Source organism: Anomalospiza imberbis, chromosome 16 (genome assembly GCF_031753505.1).
Source record: "Anomalospiza imberbis isolate Cuckoo-Finch-1a 21T00152 chromosome 16, ASM3175350v1, whole genome shotgun sequence".
Classification (NCBI taxonomy): Eukaryota; Metazoa; Chordata; class Aves; order Passeriformes; family Viduidae; genus Anomalospiza; species Anomalospiza imberbis.
Genome location: NC_089696.1, coordinates 3,367,733 through 3,387,578, shown reverse-complemented (window position 1 = coordinate 3,387,578; position 19,846 = coordinate 3,367,733). Strand labels below are relative to the sequence as shown.

The window sequence follows — 19,846 nt, the reverse complement described above, 5'->3', positions numbered from 1 at the left end:
TAAACTAGGCTTAATTACTTGATGATTCCTCATTAATGTAGGAATTTATTCTGTGAGCTGCTGAGAAGGGGAATGAAATGACAGGACTAACAAAGAGCAATTTTGAGAGGGCATCTGTCTTTTAATTTACTGAAATTTGTCATTTGGTCTCTATACCTTGTATTAACATTGTAGAATGTCATTGCTAAAAAGCTCCACTGCTGTAAATATGTGTCATTTTAGGTAACAAAATTAATATTTTGGGAGAAGCAAAGGTAGGATCAGAGTCACTTATCCAGAAAGAGGAATGTATTGAAATAACTAAAGAACCAACCCAGGATAGAACGAAACGAGTGAGAGGTGGAAAAAGCCAAAAGAGGAAGAGGCTTAGGAAAGATGTTGGAAAGAAGACAAAGAAGAAAAAGAAAGGTAAGAAACAGGAAAAAGCAGCAATTTTTACTGTGCCTAGGCCTGCAGGAAGCTGCTTTGGCAAAGAGGATGTGGCACAGGGCAGCTTTGTGGCCATGTCTGTGGGCTGCCTCAGTCACTGGGGAGGCTCAAGTGTCCCATGAGCTGTGTGTGAACCACGGCTGCACAGGCTGCAGGAATCCTCATGGAGTCTGTGCCCGAGCAGCTCCCTGCAATCCATTATCAGCTCTTGATAGCTGGCTTAAAGGTCCCTCATGGAATGATGCTCTAGGTTGTCAATTTGCCAGTTAAAGTGTTTGTTTTCTCATGCCTGGGCGAGCTATTGCTGCATTTTACTTCTAGACTGCACCTTCCTTCCCTGCTTGTCTCTCATTCTTACAAACTTGAACTGGTGCTGAGCCTGTGCTAGAAGTTTGAGTTAATCAGAATATAAGGTGCTGAGATAAATGTCTTGTTTCCCTGGGTTTGTCAGAAGAGGATTCTGCAGACAAAAGCAAACGGCTGCGCTACCACGACAAGGCTGACCAGAGTGCCCTGCTGAGGATGACGCGGCTGCGCGTGACCTGGACGGTGCAGGAGGACAGCCTGCTCATGCTCTGCAGGATTGCCAGCCATGTGCTCAATGCCAAGGTGGGAACACTGCTGATTTTGAAAGACTGTGTTGTATGAACTTGTCTAACCATTCAGTATCCATCCACAAACAACTTCAAAAACTGAGAGATTTGACAAATCAAAACAAGCTATGGATCATCGTTAGACAACTTGTTTAAAGGATAGAGTTTTGCACCTTAGCTAAAAGAGCTTTACAGAATAAATTTATGTGCATTGATTGTTATCATAACAATGTTAGTGATAGTACCTTAGGTACTACTGTATACAACAAATGATGAACACGACCATCAAAGTTTCTTCTGCCCAAGAGAGAGGGGGAAATGTGGGAAATGGATTTGTAGAGAGTTGTCAGGGCCTGACAGAAGGCCCACACAGTGAGCATCTGTGTGCAAACTTTGAGATAAGAAATGCTGACTTAGAAATGCCATAGAATAGGACAGATACTGTTGAGAGAGAAATTGAACTAGAAAAAATCCATCTTCAAAGGATGGCCTTGCAAAGAAGACTAGATACTTTGGAGAAATAGAGCTATGAAAGATGCATTGTAGTAGGACCCACGAGGGGTAATTTCAGATAATTGGCTTTAAAGCATTTACAGCATGGTGTGGCAAAAGCTGATAGGCCAAGAAACACTTATAATGTATTGTAATTAGGAAATGGTTGGCTTCTGATTGTGATGGCATGAATTACAACACCTGTATTGGCTCAGCCTTCTCATGAGACTGAAAATGGAATGAAAGTTTTGAAAACGCCTCTCAGTTGCCCCATCTCTGGGTCAGAAAAGGGTATTGTCTGACAAGCATGGAGCTGCTGGGTGCTGCACACACTTTTCACCTGCCAGGACTTCATCCTGCTCTCACCATGTGTGTGCACACAGAGGTTTAACTGCAGACACTCTGCTCCTCCTGCAGGTGAAAGGGCCCTTTGTGCCCTGGCAGGTGGTGAGGGACCTGATGCACTCCAGCTTCGAGGAGTCTCTGGATAAAACCTCCCATTCCGTGGGACGCAGAGCCCGCTACATTGTCAGAAACCCACAGACCTACCTCAATTACAAGTAAGTTTTCTGTGTTCTAGATATAGGCTATATTCTCCTGGAGGGACATGGTCCTCCTACATATTTCTTTTGTTTCATGTCACTTAAAAATTTCATCTTGCTTGCACCCTGCTGCTCAGATCTGTTTTGAGCTGGGAAAATTTCAGCTCTGAGCAACACCTTCAATTGTATCTTTTGCAGAGTTTGCCTTGCTGAGGTTTACCAAGATAAAGCTCTCATTGATGATTTCATGAATAGAGAAAATAATTATGAAGATCCACAGGTAGGAGGAAAGTATTCCAAAAGTTCATGGAGTACTTTATGCTGTTTGGATTACTGAGTACTTGCACCATGATTTCATGTCTTTTCTTTCCCTTGAACCTTTAGCTATTTTAAAAATAGCATCATTGTAAAAATGCAGCATCATTTCTGGTTTGGGATAAAGTGGACACAGGGCAGCTTTCCAAAGGCACACAAACAGCCCCCTGTGCGACAACCACTGTGTTTTCAATGTGCTTGTTTATAAATATCCATGACTAAACATCTCTATCTGCGGATTCCTTTTTTATCCTTTCAGCCACATTGTTACCTGAGCAAGGAGACATTTTTGTTCTGTAATTTTTAATTTTTATTCCAGTTGTGTGTTGAACTGTCACCTTAGCTTCTGTGAATGAGTGCAGGAACACAAATTTTATCAGACTTGATTTGAGCAGCCAAAAGGTTTTTTTTTCCATTTAAATGAACCATAATTTTAAATTGAAAAGTTGTTTACACTTTCAGTGCAAGCAATTCCATTTTGGTTTTCAGAATTTTTTTCAGAACAAGGACAGTGTCATAGCAAGATTTTTATCTAGGAATGTCAATTCATACCACTGTCAGAAAAGCCCATCAGTTCTGTTGCTAGATTCATGTTGCTTAAAGGAAGAGCAGTTGTTCATTGATGAGATATCACTAAAATAAATATGTGTTCCTATCCCCAAAGTCTGTTAAATAGAAACTTGTTTCCAGAGATCATTCCTCTCGTGTAACAGGTGTTCTCCAAGCCATGATTGTGCAAACACTTCATGGAGAACATGGAAAAGCCTGCAGGGCTTGAGCAGAAGCTTAAACATAGCTCTAGTAAGAGATCTTGCTGTTAATTCAGGAAATTGTCTTAGAACATATGTTCATGGTGCTTGGCTTGTAGCTGTGAGCTGATTACAGATGGAACCTGCAACTGTTCACTGAATCAGCAAACACAAACTGCACAAGCTTTCCCCTGCCTTGCCTTGGCTGTTGGACTGCTTCTGACTTCAGAATTCAGCTATTGCTACAAGAATTTTCATGCACACTTGAAAAGTAGAGGGTTTTTTTCCGTTTCCACTCTAAGAAATTGAGTTTGATGACATTTCTGTCTCCTCTTTTCGAAGGTTTGTGCAAATGAGTTTAAAGAGTTTGTGGAAAGACTGAAAGAGAAATTCAGTTCGACCTTGGGGAACCCCAAACTGGAGATTCCTGACACTCTGGAGGAACTCTTTGCCAGGTATTTTAATCCTGGTGCTTTTGGCTCTGCACATGGGGTGGGGTGAGGCAGTGAGAGAGGGGACAGCAATTCAGAGCAGGTCTCTTCTCTGGGCATGATTTACACCCTCTGTACTTGTACCCTTAGTAAGAAAACAAGTTTTACTAAATACAACCAGCAGTGTTTCTTTCATATCCACACTTCCTAAATACATATAAGTGATTTTCAGTTATTTGCACAATTTTGCTGATTTCAAACCATTCTTTTTACTTAAATAAGACTTTTGTAATTAATAAGACTTAAACCAGAAATTCACTACAGCAGATTTTCCTAAATTGTCAAGTCCTCAACCTTGGATGTTGCTACTCAGGTGTAACTTTCATTGCAGTAGAAATCTAGCATTTTTCAGATTAACTGGCCCCATTTTCTATTACAATTTGTAGCTGGTTGCTCAGCTGAATCATTTGAGTGCTGCTAAAAGTATTGATAAGGAAGAGCACTCAGCCTTGTACAGCATTCTCCAGCTCCAGGTTGTTAAGCTTTTTCATGATGATTAACACTTGAAAAGCAGTGTGGAAAAATTATGTGTCAGACCATTTTATGATAACAAATTTAGCACCTTTGTAATTTTTCTTATTTTGGGAAGAGCTGTGCATTACAGCAAAAGTGCTGCTGGCCGTAACTGGAAGTCCAAAACCTCAATAAAATGACAAATGCTTTCAGTGCTAGAACTGTCTCCTGTCCATTGTTTTATCTCCTTGTCAACAGATATTTGAGTGGAGATGGATCTGGACAGTTCTTTTCCTGTCTGACCCTTGTGCTGAGGGCTGCTGGAGCACACAGTCCCCTGGGCTGGACCAGCACTTGCCTCGTTAGCAGTTGTACTCATCAGCCTCTGGGCTTCATGGCTGATGCAAAATCACAGAAAATCACAGAAAATCTGGTTCCAGTGTTCTCCTTTCCCTTCCCTTAACTAGATTTCGAGTGCTGGCAATCGGAGAAGACACAAATCAAGGCCCAAAAGAGGATAATCTGAGCAGGTGAGTAGCAGTAGCACCATTTTCCTCATTAGGATCAGGCCACATCAGCCCCTCCCATCTGTGGAAGTCATATAAAGAGTGTCCTAATTCAGTGTTTCCATCTGTTTGTTGCAGTGTATAAATTTATTAACAAAAAAATACTTTGACAAGACTGTAGGGAACTCTGACATAGATTTGGCAGATAAAATGATAACATAGATAACCTCAAAATTATTTTATCACTGGGACAACTGTACATTTTCTATGTGGATATTGTGTCTTAAGAGCAGGAGATGTTATGAGGGAGAACTCTGTGTCAGATTATCTGGACTGATCCAAAAATTGGGAGTAGAAGGTGAGGGAAAATGTAACAGATTCCTTTACATGAATAATCCTCAGCAGTAGATCTTGTGCCTCTATGCTTCTATTTCAGAAGCAGGTGATGGAGTTTGTAGATTTTTGTTCTGGTTTAATGGATACCTCATGTTCAAAAATCACCAGGAATAAATATTTTTTTCTTTTTTTTTTCCTTTCAGTATTTATGATATTCATTTCCTAGTGCTGCAGAATCTGATTCAGAGCACACTGGCACTCTCAGATCACCAGATGGAATCTTGCCAGTCATTTCAGGTACAGTGTCTGGACCAAACTTAACCGCTCATAGAGTCATGGAATTGTTTATGTTGGAACAGCCCAGCACTGCCAAGGCCACCACTAAACCATGTTCCTAAGTGCCACATCCACTTTTGGTCATACAACCCTAAAGCTTCTCCTCCCTCCCTTTGCACATTCCTTTTTCAAATGGGAGAAAAGAGACACAGAAACTCGGATGTGTATCCATTCTGTGGGGAGTATTCTGCTTTTCGGAAAGTATATATTTTAGGAAGATTTTCAGTTTGTTGTTTTCTCTCGGAGGATGAGATTGCAGGATGTGAGGTTGAAGCAATTCCCTAAAACCACATGAAATAAGCTCCACATCACTTCCAGTGTGTCAATCTGTACCATGCTTTAGTGCCCACCTGAGCAGCAGTTCTGGAGGAGATATCATAAAAACAATCCTAATAGCCAGCTAGCACTGGTGTTGGGGATCTCTCCTTCTGTGTTGAGGACTACAAAAAGAGATCATGAATCAGTCAAGTGCTTAAGTAAGGTCAAGGTTCAAAGGGAGTCTAACAGCTCATAAGCAAGAGTGGAACCTGGATAGCCAGGCTCTCAGAACCAAATGTTCCTGCTGAAATAAGAGGAAGAATTTACCAAAATGTGTGGAAGAGGAGCATTTTTAACATCTGTAATTCCAGTGGGAGCCTGATCCCATTTTGAATATGAAGTTAATTTAATTGGCATTTACCATGGCAAGTCTGGAAGGCCACAGTAGGAACAGAGGAGAAAAGTGAATTTATATGGATGATTTTCATCCTGGCTTGTGGCTTCCCAGCCCTGAGTGCGTGACCTGGATGCAGAGCTGTCACTGGGCTGTGTTGCAGACGTTCCGGCTGTACCAGGAGTACCGGGATGACATCCTGGTGAAGGCTTTCCTGGAGTGCCAGAGGAGGAGCCTGGTGAACCGGCGCAGGGTGAACCACTCGCTGGGGCCCAAGAAGAGCCGCGCTCTGCCCTTCGTGCCCATGTCCTACCAGCTGTCCCAGAGCTACTACAGGTGGGTGGCAGGGGGACACTGCTGGGCTTGGAGCAAAGGAAAAAATCGACCCAAACGTGGCGTGGAGGTGACAGCACAGGAGAAGTGTCCAGAGCAAGGAACCTTCAGCTGAGGGTGCAGAGGAAGGTGAAGGTGGAGCTGACATCACATCTGTCAGTCCTTACGTGGGGAGCAGTCAGGGCATAGTGCCAAGGGTGCTGGGCAGGACTTCAGAGACACATGGAGAGGGGAGGAGATGCAGCACCACAGTTGTAGATGTGGTGGGCAGATTTCTTTAGCACTCCTGTGGAGCAGAAGATGATAGCTTTGGTTTTTATTTGCTGTATGCTACCTGACCTTTACACAGTGCATAAACACCTGATGTTCTGGAAATAGTTAAAGGACTGTGAAAGCAGCTGTGCAAGGTACCTGGTCACCAGCTCTAGAATGAAACTTCAACTGTGGCTCTTTTGTGCTACCATAATTACAAAACTTATTCTCAGAGCAGATTTTGAAGGATTTTTGCTTCTTTGTGCTTTTGTGCAGAGTTTTTACGTGGCGCTTCCCCAGTACCATTTGTACAGAGTCCTTCCAGTTCCTAGAGAAGCTCAAGGATGCTGAAAAATCAGACCAGCCACACAACTTCTCATTTAAAGATGAAGAAAATGCATCATCAGAAGGCATGGTGGCATTTCCCATGGATGGCCCTGGTGGTCAGTGTGTGGCCATGCTCTCCCTGTTCTCCCTGGGACTGGTGGCTGTGAATGTGAGAATCCCAGAGCAGATCATTGTGGTAGACAGCTCTATGGTGGAAAATGAAGTGATAAAAAGGTAAATGCTGTTATTTCTATTAGAGAATACAGTTAGGGGATAACTTGGATTAAATTGGACAGGAATTGGCATTTCCTGCACTGGACTCTAGCATTTTTACTGTGCTATTGTTTTGATTTTTATTTCTGAGGAGGTGCTCTGAAGACTTAATGGCACTTAAGTCAGTGTCTGTCATTATAGCCCTGCGCTGCATTTGCCTTCATATGTGACATTTCAATTGCTTGGCACTTCAGTGCCATCAGAGCTGACATGGAAAGGAGAGCACTGGGTGCTACAGGAGCATTCCATCAGCACTGTGCCTTGGCATGTCACAGACTGAGAGGGTTGGTAACAAGGCTTCAGCTTTATCAGTGGAACCTCTCACCACAGCAGTGCTTCTGTGTACTGTCTCCTCTTGGATTTAATTTTCCTGTAAGCCTGCAGTAATGGCATGAACTGAAACTGTCCCCAGGCAGTGGGAGCCTGTGAGCCCTTTTCCTTACAGTCATGATGTGCTTTCTTAAAAGTGCAACTAAAATCTTTTAGTAATTTGACCTGCTGCTTCCTATTGTGAATAAGAATGGAAAATACTTAGTTCTTTTTCTCTTTAGGGCAGCTTAATTCCTACTTGAGGAATATTATTGTGGTCCCTCTCCCATAGCATGCTGTTCTTTAAAATGAGCAGCTTCAGTTCCTTCACTTCATTCATGTTACCCAGTTCTCTGTCTTTCTCATTATTTTCTTCTGCACTGAATTGTGATGTCAAAAAACAAAAGCCATGTTCCTGCTGGCAGCTCTATGCCAATTCCCTCCTGTTATGTAGGTGAAACACCTGCTAATGCATCCCAAGATTCTGAAGGGCCATGGCCTTGCCAAAAGAAAGCAGCCAAACCTCCCCAGTACAGTGATCCATGTACAGCTTACGATTTTTGTGACTCACCTAACAAGTTTCTTTTCCTTTATCTGGTTAATTGTTCCCTCTCAGTGTGGAGGGACAGATGCAGAGTACTGTAATATAAGTAACATGCATTTGTCATTTGGAATTGCTCCCTGCTCTTTTCCAGGCTGACTCTCCGGTGTGGTGATGTTCTGAATGCAAACTCCATCTTATCATATACTTGCAGTGTCCTCAGTTGGGTGATCCTGTGCAAGCTGAATGAGCTGTTTTATCAGCCAGGTCATTAACAAAAAAACACTGAGCCCTGGCCTGGTCCCATTGCTGAGTAGAGGCATCTTGAGTAGTGCACTCACTGGTTTTTTACTAAGTGATGTGTTCCCTTTCAATTTTAAATATATTTTAAAAGAAGGTACTTAAGTTATAATTCATGTTAGAAAAGATTGGAAGGAGCCTTTCATAGTCCCTGGCATAATCTGCTTGAAACAGAGGGACCTTCAGAGTTAGATCAGGTTGTTCAGAGCCTTCACGTTTATCTACAGTGGCTCTTGTCATGTCCTAGAATAAATATTGTTGGTTTGACTAAGTTTGTTTCTGGGAAATCCATCCTGGCTGCTACTGCTGCTCTTTTCTTTACTTGGAGGATGTCTGCAGTTTGAATTTTGGTGGTTGTTTAATTATTATTTTTTAAAGTTACTGAAATCTGTAACTCTCTCTCCTCCTTTTCACCCTGAAAAATAAACAGTCTGCCCCATCCTGCAGCATCCCTTGTGCTCTCAGTGTCTAACAGATACTTCCTCAAGATGAGGCATCTGCTGAACCAAAGAGCTGAGATATTTTGGGTTCATTTCAACACATTTTGCAAAAAAAGAGAATTTCGTTTCCCAGGGACCTTTAGTGTGTTTCCTTTTCTGTAGTTCTTGTTCTCAGTGCTCTAAATCAGCCTGGTGTGGACACTGCCCCAGCTGCCCAGAGCGCAGGAGCGCCGTGTCCTTGCTCTGCTCAGTGTCATGAATCACTTTCTTCTTTTGGGAAAAACCCAACAAACAAATCCACCCTCCTGTGTTTGCTGTAGCCTGGGAAAAGGACTGGAGGACGAGGACGATGACGATGATGACTTGGATGACAGCTCCGGAGGCAAGCGCAGAATCGAAGTGAAACCTCGCCAGGCCTCTCACACCAATTATTTACTGATGAGAGGCTACTACTCCCCTGGCATCGTCAGCACACGCAACCTGAGCCCCAGTGACAACATCGTGGTCAACTCCTGCCAGGTGAAGGTCAGGCTCAGATGTACGCCCATCCCAGGAAGGCTCAGCTCTCCAGGTTAGTTCTGTTTGGCCTAAAGTGCTCAGAAGTTGCTGGCTTGGAGCAGGAGAGATGAGCTCACCTGCTGAGGAATTGATTTAAAGAAAGCCCCCTGACAGGAACATTCTGTTTTCATTACACATCAAGTCTGTAAAGCTTTCTCTCCTGACTTAAAACAGATGGCTGACTTAGGCTTTTGTTGGTAACAAGGCCTTGCCTCTATTTCATGTTGTGTTAAACTATTACTGCAATCTGTCCTCTGCTCTGTTAACCCTCTCCAGGAGGTTTTTCAGTCCCTTCAACAACTTGAAATACCTTATGATGTCACAGCCAGGCTTTCTCTTCTGTAAAGAGAAAAGAAAATCTTTCAGAGCTTCTTGAAAGGAAATTCTCATTTAATTGTCTCATGCAAGTGCCTGAAGTAGTGGTGTCCAATGTCTGGCCTCTTATGTCAGTAATTTAAACATTTTTATTATATTTGGAGCTTGACTGTCTGCAGTTCATCAGCACTGCCCCTTCTTAAAGAGCATCTTGTTTTCAGCTGTAATGCAAATGTATCCAGAGCCTTGAGCTCTGCAGCTGAAATCATCTAGTGCTGCCCCTGCCCATTTCCATTGCTGTTGTGACAGAAGTAAAACAGAAATTCTTTGTAAAAGGGAAGGGAGCAGGAAGAGCAGTGCCAGAGCTGCCCCCTCATCAGCCAGGACTGGGATAGGGGTTCCATGGCTTCAGTTGTGGATACTCTGTACAGGGCGTCACTTTGGGGAGTGCTGGACCTGTCACTGAACACAGAGATGCTTTGTTGAACTAATTGTCTAAAGCATTGTCAGGTGGTAGTTCAAACCATATCTGGCCAACAGCTTTCTGCTGTGGATTTTTTGATTAAAAGTGTCCTCTACAGCATTTCCTTGCCCTAGAATTTTCACTTGACCTTCTTCAAGAAAAAAAGGAGAGGATTCCCTCATTAACTCAGAGCTGAGCTGACCCAGTGTTAGAGAGAACGCCTCTAGGTGCTCACGGCCTTCCAGCCACAATTCTTTTTGCTGGGAGGGTGAGCCCTTGTAAACCAGTTTGCTCCTCTTTACAGGTCTTTTCAGACATATATGCAAGACAGAAAGAAAAAAGGGAACTGCAAAATGAAGAGGGAAAGCTGAGCTCTGTTTTTAATTGGTCTAGAACATCTCTAATCTGTTTGTCTTCCTGTAGCATGTTGCACAGTAACTGCTGCTTCACAGCTTAAACTCCCATGGTTTATTTGCAGTTCCTTCCCTGCTGGATCACATGGCTGTGGGCATCTCCTGCCTCCCTGAAACTTTCACCAGGCTGATAAAAATCCAGGAAGAAAACTATGAGGTGGATAAGTTTCTCCACGAGTGTACAGAGCGTTACGGGTACAGCCCCGGGGATGTGGCAGCTGTTCTGGAGATCAGGAAGGCCATAGAGGCCACTTCCCACTTTGGGATTTGCACAGCTGAGCTGAGCAAACGTTTCTGCAGCTATGAACAGGTGGAAGCCGAACGCAGCAGGAGCTTGGAGCAGTACATCCAGGTGGGTTTACAGCCAGCTGCTTTCCATACATGAATGTTTGCATGCTCAGTATTCCCTTGAACAGGACGAGCTTCCAGGCTGTCAGAAGCAACTATAAATTGAACAGAGTTATTTATGTTAGGCAGGAGAAACACACCACACCTGACAGCAATCTTGCCTCAAAGTGAGAAAGGCCAAAAATTAAAGCAGCACTTAATCATAGATAGGAATGAACTGTTTCAGAAACCTAGAGGTGCTAACATCAACCTTTGGAAGCAAAGTACTTGTTCCCAGTTATATTTTTAATTTACTTTAAGCTGAAGAAAAACATCTCATGCTGTAATTTCAGGAAGCTTTAGGGGTAAAACATCTTTTCATCTTCAGTGCAGCTGGAGGCAAAATTGAATATTCTACTAAACTTTGCTCCTCCCTTGCTGCCAGTTAAATCATGGCAATTCCATGACACTGGGTTAAAGTGACATTTTTCAGTGAAAGCTCCTGAGATAATTTGTTGTGGGTTTTTTTGTTTGTTTTTTACAGGACCTCATTGAAATGCAGCAGGTTTTAGAAGTAGGAGGCCACACTGTCAGACTGGTGGCAGTAGTGTTTGCCAAGCCCTGGCTGCTACGCTCAGTGTGCCTGAAGAAAGCAGAGGATGCTGAGCAGCCAGGAGCAGACCCTGCTCTCCCACATGTGCCACAGGAACACCTGCCCTCGGAGCCAGGGAAGGGACAGCAATGTCTGGGAGAGGAGGAGCAGCTGGGAAAAGACACAGAGTGTGCCAATGATGATGAGCCCCCGAGGAAGAGATGCAAGATTGACATCCTTCAGGATGACAGTCACCTCTGCCAGGGTGCACAGCCTGCTCTGGCACATGCAGATGGCAGGAATTTGGATGCAGCTGTTTCTGAGCCTATCCCAAGGAAGGAAGCTGTTACTGCAGGTGAAGAAGCTGCAGGAGGAGGCTCCCTGGAGCCCCCAGCTGAACTCCCAGAGCCTGCTCCAGAGGCTGTGGATGTGGACACTTACAAGGAACAAGATAAATCTTGTTCTGAGGACAAAGAACCCGAAGTAGAGACCGATGAGCTCAGCACTGAGCACAGCAAGCAGATCCCTATCCCTGAACAATCAGCCAGTGAGCAGGATGATCTTTCCTACTTCCAGGAGAACCCAGGAGCCTCTAAAGGTATGGAGAACCCTTGGCATCCCTGAAATACAAACCAGCTCATCAACAGTTGATCCCAAACCAGTAGCTCCATTTTATAAGCAAGTCTTACATTCTTTATGCAGCTGTACCAGAGAGATTGTCTTCTCTCACAATAATAATAACTCATCTGGAAGATCTCCAAATTTTCAAATACCTCACATAATCCTTCCTGTGCCTTTTGCTGGAATGACTAGTCCAGAAGTATGTTTTCCTTAGAAACTTGTTTCCACGTCTTAAACTTTTTCGGAATAATTTGGATCCGAAGTTTCTCATCTCTGGCTTCAGTCCAAAGGTCAGGCATCTAAGCCCAGAAAACACAGCACTGCTGGTGTGCATTTAGCTGGAATGTCCATGGCTGAAAGTCCTAAACTCATTAAACCATTCACCAGGAAGCAGCACATGCCAGTGAGATTTAACGGCCTCATTTGTAACCCAATTGGACTTCATTTTCCTTTCCTTTTTACTGCCAGTTTTCTAATAGCTAGTAGCTCTTGCCAAGCTTTACATTTAGTAGTTTGTGGGGGATTTAATTTTGGTTTGGTTTTTATGAGCTCTAATCTCAGACTGAACCACAAGCTCACTGCTCCTATGGTATCTTGCCAAGCCCTGCCAGTACCCAGGTCCAGAGGGTGATCCCTAACATCCCACAGCTTGGGATTGCTTAACTGGAGCTTTCCTGCAGGAAATGCACTCAGGGCTGTCTAAACAGAAGAGACCTCAGCAGTTCTTAAATTAAACTACTGAAGTACTTTGCCGGATTTAACTTCCTTCACTTGTTTGAAGCATAGGAGGGAAAAAAAACAGGAGTTCTGTTATCAAACACAGAGTTCTCACTGGCCAGTGAATGTTTACATGTGCTTAAGCCAAAGCTGTTACCCTCTGGGTGTGGTAGGAATACCTCGTTAAGTAATTGTCTAATTCAACCCCATGACATAATGTAATGGGAGTTGCAGAGACAGCCTTTGCTTTGAAACTGAGCCCTGCTGGAATCCCGAGTTTGCACTCACATCTCCAGCTCCTTGGAGCTCTGTCCTACATCCCTCTGATTTCTAGGAGCTGTAGGTGAGCCATACCCCTGGGAGAGGCCCAGGCTGAGACTCTGCACAGCTCTCTGTGAACCTCAGTTCTTTCAGCCCGTACAATCACCATGGTTCAGCCATAGCATCAGACTTCTAGGAGTAAAACCTGCTGGGACTGGGGAAAGGAACCACAAAAAGTGGGGTTGAGTACAGAGATGTGGTTGTGGGAGGAGGAGTGGGAAGAGTGTGCTGCAGGCAGGGCAGAGGGGCAGCTCAGAGCTCCCCAGAACTGAGAGAGCAGCACGTGGAGTAGTTTGCTGCTGTGGTTTCCTAGCAAGCTCTTGCACTTCGCAGCTTGGCCACCTTTAACTCTCCTTCCATTAGATAAGGAATTAGAGTTAATTAGAAAATATGTGTCCTTTTCTTTCCAGGAAGCTCCATGACAGATGTTTCCCAGGCAGCCAGGGACCGGTGAGTAACAGAGGTGTCTGCAGAATACCAAACACATGGCACTGCCAAAAGAGTACTGGAAGCAGCGGTTTAGAAACCTCAGTTTTATGCTCTGATGAGCAGTGATGGAGAAACCCCACTCCATTGTTCTTGTTAATTTTCCTTGTGCTGCTCCTGTGCATGCTGAAAAAATGTCTCTGATAGATATTTTTACCCCAAAACCAACGAGCTCCAAATATCAGAGGACCAAAACTGATTTTACTGCACAAATAAGCCCAGTGCCAGCTTCCAGGTGCCCAGGAACTGCAATATGAGAAATGGGAATTTCCATGCAGGGACTGTCTTTTGGACACCAAAATGCTAAAAAGGAGGAATTTGCTTCCCATCAGAGCACTGTTGCTGTATGGTGCAGGTCTTAGATAACTTTTGGAGGATATTAGAGCTAATGCCAAACAAAGCTTCCCTGTTCATTGAGACCCAGGGCAGCTGCTGGGTTTGTAATGGTGCTAAAAGGGGTGAAAAATGCAGATTTGGTAAAGCAGCACCAGCCCTTGCTCAGAGCAGCCACAGGATTTACACTTGTGTTAAAATGGATGCAGTATTACCTCTCATTAGGCAGAAATTGAAATGATGAGAAGCCTCTCCCGAAGAATTCCTGACAGCCGAGTTTTCCCTGTCTTTGGCAGGGCCTGTGAGAACGTTTCCTTCATCGGGAGGCCGTGGAGGATCGTGGATGGGAAGCTGAACAAGCCGGTGTGCAAGGGGATGATGGAGGCCGTGCTCTACCACGTGATGAGCAAGCCGGGCGTGCCGCAGGCAGGGCTGCTGCAGCACTACAGCGGCGTCCTGCAGCCCGTGGCCGTGCTGGAGATCCTGCAGGTACAGCCGGCCCGCGGGCACAGCGCTGCCGGCCCGGGGAAACGGGCTGAACGCCCTGCTCCCTTCGCTGCCACTGAAGCACAGGCAGAGCGAGCCGCTGCTCGCAGCGAGGGAGGAGGGAAGCCGGCTTTACCCGTGCTGTCACTGATTTTACAGTCTGAGCGTGCTTCTGAAAGGGATGTACAGAGAGGTGGGAGTCCAGGTACTTGCTGAAGAGTGGGGGCTTGTCACCATGAAATGGACTGTTTAATGCAGTGGTAATCACGGGATCGTGGAATAGTGTGAGTTGGAAGGGGTGTTGGGACTGGATGGTCTGTAAGGTCCATTCCAACCAAGGAAAGAGGAAACCCAAGGACGGATGTTGATCTTTGGAGCTGCTCAGCCACCTTAAAGATCCTCTGGTTCCAGTCCCCAATCACCACAGATAATCCAAATATTCTTATTTTTTTTCTTATAAACCTTCTAGATGGGTAATCTGCCATGAGAATCAAACTGAAATGTGTCTGTGCTAGACAATGCGTAAATCAGACCTTCTGACCTGCCTACAGGTCCTTAATTGTCAGACAAAAGATGGCAAGAAAATTTTGAATTTCTCATAGTTTTATTCCCACATCTTGACATTCATTTGCCACCACTTTGGAAATGGAACTTTGATTTCTATTTTTTTGCTATAACTATTCAGAATGTGAAGCAGAGCAGCAATGCTGCAGGCCTTCCCAAAAGCATGACTTCCCTGCTAATTGGAAATCCATTTTCCAGTGTCCATGTGCCACTTCTTCCCCAGGGCTTGTACCCTGTGGTGACAGTGCCAGCTGGGAGTGTTGCCAGTCGTGCATATCCTGGTCTGGGTGTTCCAGTATGGATCCCTGGGCAATGTGAATTCAAACCCACAAAATCAAGCAATTAATTACCTCCATATTTTACAGAGTGGAGAACTTCAATCTAACTTCTGCACCAATAAATTCACTAAGAAGTGGTTTGGAAACCACAGACAGAGCTTGTCATACACCTATTAACCATTAACAGGGATTGGCACGTAATTCTGGGATTGTCATCTAGAGCAGCCTTAGATTTTTTGTAACTGGTCCTAAATGTTGACATGGCTTGCTGAGCACCTTCTGTGTCAGTAACCATGTATCAATCACTGTGCTTGAAAGTAACTAGATCTATCCAGCTATAGCCAGAGCTTGCATGGGTTTATTAAGCTGTTTATCCTTTTTAGCTTTGTGTTGTAACCGTGGGCTCCTCAGGGGCCCAAGTGAAGCCACTTTTGCCATAAATTGTCCAACATTTCTGAGAACACTGTAGCTAGAGCAGCATTCACAGCTTTTTTTTGTTGTTTTTTTTGTTTTTACTACAACTGCCCAAATTAAAATATGTGAAATTTTTTTGCAGGGTCTGGAAACTCTTGGTTGCATCAGACGATTCTACATGAAAAAGCCATCCCCAGTGTCACTCTTTTCTCAGCCAGCTGTGGAAGAACAACTACAGAATCCCAAACTGAGTGAAAGCCCAACCATCTACTACGAGCCCACGATAGACTGTACTCTCAGGCTGGGTAGAGTGTTCCCCTGCGACATGAACTGGAATAAATGGGTGCAGATTATCCCTGGATAGAAGGGGTAAAGCTGAGTCATAGGAAATTGGTTTAGCCTGTGAGAGGGAGTGTCCATGGAGACTAAGTGTTACAATTTGTGCTCCGTCATGTTTTTATTAAGTTATTTATCGTTTTTACTTCTGAATGTATTTAAACTGAGAATAAAGCTTGATGTTAAAACACAAGTAATACGTGATCCTAAGTGAAGCACATTCTCCTTTTATCAGTAACTGGTTGCAGTGTATAGTTTGTAGTTCCTGCTTTAACTGACAGGAATTTCAAATGTCACAGCAAAGGCCCCTTTTTTCATTTCTGGTTCTCTGTAAGGCCACAGTGCTAACACTTCACCTCTGCATTGCGTTCTGTGCTGTGCTCAGGGCTGGCGTTTCCTCACCATGCTTCAGCTCGCTACCTTCAGACCCGTCTGTGTTTTCAACACGGGTTTCTCGGTGTGACTTTACCACCCCTGCCCTGTGTGCATTACGGGCACAGCACCCTGCTGGAGCCTGTCTGCCCTCCCTGCCAGGCCCAAAGCAACCACGCAGCAGCCGCTTGCTTGCCCGCAGTGCCGCGTTTATTGCAGGAGCAGCAGTCATTGCGATCCCCGCTCCCGCGGCCCCTCAGTCCCGCCAGCGGTGCCCGCACTGCGGGTTGCAGCACTTGTAGAAGGTGGTCATGGGCTCGTCGGCCGAGCGCGTCTGGATCTGCATGAAGTAGGCGCGGGGGTGCTCGCACTTGGGGCACGGCTCTGCGGGAAAACGCCGTGAGGGGCCGGCAGGGCCGAGCGAGCCCCGCGCGGCCCCTCGGCCCGGCCCTACCTGCCGTGGAGTCCACGTTCTCCCAGGCCGCGGCGCCGCCCAGCACATCGTCCACCTCCTTCAGCCGCGGGTACTTCCTGCTCGTCACCTGCGGGACGGGCCCCGGGAGCGGCTCAGCGGGCCCCGGGCCCCGGGAGCGGCTCAGCGGGCCCCCGGCCCCGGGCACGGCGGGCCCCGGCCCCGGGAGCGGCTCAGCGGGCCCCCGGCCCCGGGCACGGCGGGCCCCGGCCCCGGGCCGCCCCCGCCCCCCGCGCCCCGGTACCTTCCGCGTGACGTTGCGCACGTAGGGACAGGTGGTGCAGGCGAAGCGGTGGCAGCGCGGCCCCTCCTCGGCCACCAGCACGTTCCCGCAGGCCGGGCAGAAGAGCAGCATCGCCGGTTCCGCCGCGCCGCCCGCCCCTTCCGGCGATGGCGGCCGAGGAGCCGGCCGAGGAGCCGGCCGAGGAGCTGGCGCACGCCGAGGTGCTGGAGCTGTTCCAGGCGGCGCTGGCGCGGCTGCTGCAGGACCCGCTGCTCTGCGACCTCCCCCCGCAGGTGGGCCCGGGGCGCGGGGGCCGAACCGGGCCGGGCCGGGCCGGGCCGGCGGGGCTGGGCTCACGGCCGGGTCACTCGCCCGCAGGTGACGGCGGAGGAGATCGGCTCGCAGGTGGCCCTGGAGTACGGGCAGGCCATGACGGTGCGGGTGTGCAAGGCGGACGGCGAGACCGTGCGTGCGTGCGGGGCCGGCCGGGGGCGGGCGGGGGCCGGGGCGCGGCGGGCCTGACGCGGCTCTCCCCGCCCCGCAGCCGTGGTGGTGGTGCAGAACGCCTCGGTGCTGGAGCTGAAGAAGGCGCTGCGGCGGCACATCCAGCTGAGGCAGGCCCGGCAGGGCGGTGTCCAGCACCTCAGCTGGTGAGCGGGGCCGGGCGGGCGGCTCGGGAGCGCATCCCAGCCCGGCCCCGCTCCCGCGGCTGCCCCTGAGTGTTTTTCCCGCAGGAAATACATATGGAGGACGTACCACCTAACGTACAATGGAGAGAAGCTGGCGGATGACAGGAAGAAGCTGAGAGAGTGGGTAACCGAGTCAGGCCTGGCGGGCTGAGAGGGGCCCACGCAGCATCCCCACGGGCAGGGCTGAGCTGGGAGGTTGTGCCTGGAGCGGGGGTCCTGTGCTGGACATTGCCTGGGAAGGTGGGACAGCATTCACCACAGAAGTGGGACAGGCAGACTGAGAGGCTCTCTGCAGGACAGGCTGGCCTTGGGGGGTTCCTCATCCTCAGCCAGCACCATCCTGTGCTGGGTTCAGCCAGTGCAGAGCACCCCACAGAACCCTTGTTCATCCCCCCCAAACTCCTGCGGATGGTTACAGTTACTCAGCTCGGCACAGACACCGATGTAGGATAGGAAAGAGCAGGGAACAGGAACAGGTTGCCCAGGGAGGTTGTGGATGCCCCAGCCTTGGCAGTGGGCAAAACCAGGTTAAATAAGGCTTTGAGAAACCTGGCCTAGTGAGAGGTGTCCTGTCCATGGGTGAGACTGGGTGGTCTGTAGGGTCCATTCCAACCCTGTAACATTCTGTGATTCTATGAAGAATGCCAAGCAAAGAGGAAACCCAAGGATGGGTGTTGATCTTTGGGGCTGCTCAGCCACCTCTCAGTCAGTCTGGTAACAGCACTGACAGGTGACTCCCATGTTTCCCTACCCATTCTTGAGGCGAGGTGGGATGAGACACTTCCCTGCAGTGCTGGGTCTGCCAGCCTGTTGCAGACCAGCGAGAAAAGGTGGTCTGAAGCACTAAAAATTCAGCAAGACAGCCCTAATCAAAGCTGTCATTGGAAGAGTGAGCCTGGGTGACAGATATTGCATTTAAGGGGTTGTTGCAGTTAAAGGCAGATGAGCTGCCCATCCCGCATACACAAGTGAGAATTTTTAATGTGTTCTCTAGTAAAGCACAGCATGGGATTGTAAGAGTCCCTCTGTCCCTGGGAAAGATGAAGCTATAGGGTTTCACAGGTTGTTTTTCCTGGAAAGCTGGCATTTAACAGCATAACTCTGTGTTCAGGTATGGCATCAGGAACCGGGATGAGGTCAGCTTCATAAAGAAGCTTCGGAAGTAACCTGTGGGGTGAGTCCCAAATGTCCATTAAGAGCTCCCAGTTCCTCATCTTCCCCAGGCCATGGTGTTGAGGCTCGGAGCTGATGCTGCTGCTCTCTGCTGGCTGGCAGAGTATTTCTGAATGTCTGCACGGGGCTGGTGCCTCTTGCCAGATCCTGGTAGTGTTGTTTGTGCTATTCTCAGGGCAGGCAATGATAATTCAGCTACTTCAGGTAACATACCCTGGGGGCAGCAGCAGGAATAGCTGACTCTATGTTTAGACTCTCAATCTGCTTCTACATTGTCTTGAGACTCATTAAATACAGTGTTCCTTTGCTGCTGTGATTGCTTCTAGGACCTTGCTTTCTTTTAGGCTTTTTTAAATGTCTGGAAATCATTGTCAGGAGCATGGCTGGGTTTATAACTCATGCAGACATAATTCTGGTATTAAAACTGCTATTTTGAGAAAGCTGTGCACACAAACACAACATGTGGTCAAGACTCTCAGGCTTACTAAGTTTTAAATTCTGTTTTTAGAAACAGTCACAGTGGCTGAAGAACGGGTACAAGCAGCTTGTCCAAAGCCTTGTGTTGTTTTTCTGCTCCAGGGAGCTGGGTTAAAAACTGTTCCTTTTTGACCACAGTTACCTTTTATTCTTCTTTCAACACTGCCATATTTTCAAGATCAGTGTAATAAAATGTGTGCCCTAACAACAGCCACCTGCTCCAGGGTGCTTGTGACCAGCAGTCACCTCTTGCACTGGCTGGTCCCTCCTGGACCATCATGGCAGTGTGGTGAGAAAAGCCCAGAATGCACTAATTATTGTCACTGACAAATATTTTCTTTCTTAAACAGAGAGAGCAGAGAATACAGCCCTACCAAGACCAGACTGTGGATTCAGCACCTTCCTGGAGGAAAAGGCTGTCACACTTCAAAGAGGAACAAACTCCATTGACTGGACATTCTCACGTTTTTTACAGTTGCAGTTTGTGGTGTTTGTCTCTGAGCTGTATGTGGATTCCAGGGATTAAAGAGACTCTCTAGTTTTCTGA

At 46.9% G+C, this 19,846-nt stretch overlaps 3 protein-coding genes across 3 annotated transcripts in view; 2 read left to right on the top strand and 1 right to left on the bottom strand.

Moving 5' to 3' along the window:
- Positions 1-16,086, top strand: part of GTF3C1 (general transcription factor IIIC subunit 1) — a 38,419-nt gene extending 22,333 nt beyond the window's left edge. The window contains exons 23-37 of the mRNA XM_068206649.1: positions 223-408; positions 881-1,038; positions 1,932-2,074; positions 2,255-2,336; positions 3,463-3,575; positions 4,532-4,594; positions 5,110-5,203; positions 6,058-6,230; positions 6,756-7,040; positions 8,990-9,240; positions 10,484-10,770; positions 11,290-11,935; positions 13,407-13,446; positions 14,112-14,304; positions 15,700-16,086. Coding sequence (XP_068062750.1) covers positions 223-408; positions 881-1,038; positions 1,932-2,074; positions 2,255-2,336; positions 3,463-3,575; positions 4,532-4,594; positions 5,110-5,203; positions 6,058-6,230; positions 6,756-7,040; positions 8,990-9,240; positions 10,484-10,770; positions 11,290-11,935; positions 13,407-13,446; positions 14,112-14,304; positions 15,700-15,921 — 2,936 coding nt within the window. The 3' untranslated portion in view covers positions 15,922-16,086. The remainder of the gene's footprint in view (positions 1-222; positions 409-880; positions 1,039-1,931; positions 2,075-2,254; positions 2,337-3,462; positions 3,576-4,531; positions 4,595-5,109; positions 5,204-6,057; positions 6,231-6,755; positions 7,041-8,989; positions 9,241-10,483; positions 10,771-11,289; positions 11,936-13,406; positions 13,447-14,111; positions 14,305-15,699) is intronic.
- Positions 16,087-16,459: 373 nt separating this feature from the next.
- On the bottom strand, positions 16,460-17,115 carry POLR3K (RNA polymerase III subunit K). The gene is made up of 3 exons (XM_068206648.1): positions 16,982-17,115; positions 16,720-16,807; positions 16,460-16,649 (listed from the first exon to the last, which is right to left on the bottom strand). Exons 1-3 carry the CDS (start codon positions 17,090-17,092, stop codon positions 16,522-16,524), a joined length of 327 nt encoding a protein of 108 aa, XP_068062749.1. The 5' UTR covers positions 17,093-17,115; the 3' UTR covers positions 16,460-16,521.
- A 4-nt stretch (positions 17,116-17,119) lies between these two features.
- Positions 17,120-19,842, top strand: SNRNP25 (small nuclear ribonucleoprotein U11/U12 subunit 25). The gene is made up of 6 exons (XM_068206646.1): positions 17,120-17,253; positions 17,339-17,429; positions 17,505-17,610; positions 17,695-17,769; positions 18,761-18,823; positions 19,650-19,842. Exons 1-5 carry the CDS (start codon positions 17,128-17,130, stop codon positions 18,813-18,815), a joined length of 453 nt encoding a protein of 150 aa, XP_068062747.1. The 5' UTR covers positions 17,120-17,127; the 3' UTR covers positions 18,816-18,823; positions 19,650-19,842.
- Positions 19,843-19,846: the final 4 nt, after the last annotated feature.

Bases quoted from the DNA above. Each gene is read 5' to 3' on its own strand.
- SNRNP25 (XM_068206646.1), top strand. From the start codon at position 17,128: ATGGCGGCCGAGGAGCCGGCCGAGGAGCCGGCCGAGGAGCTGGCGCAC. The intron at 17,254-17,338 runs GTGGGCCCGGGG...ACTCGCCCGCAG, and splicing joins TCTGCGACCTCCCCCCGCAG to GTGACGGCGGAGGAGATCGG. The intron at 17,430-17,504 runs GTGCGTGCGGGG...CCCGCCCCGCAG, and splicing joins GGCGGACGGCGAGACCGTGC to CCGTGGTGGTGGTGCAGAAC.
- POLR3K (XM_068206648.1), bottom strand. From the start codon at position 17,092: ATGCTGCTCTTCTGCCCGGCCTGCGGGAACGTGCTGGTGGCCGAGGAG. The intron at 16,808-16,981 runs GTACCGGGGCGC...CCCGTCCCGCAG, and splicing joins TGCGCAACGTCACGCGGAAG to GTGACGAGCAGGAAGTACCC. The intron at 16,650-16,719 runs GTAGGGCCGGGC...GTTTTCCCGCAG, and splicing joins GAACGTGGACTCCACGGCAG to AGCCGTGCCCCAAGTGCGAG.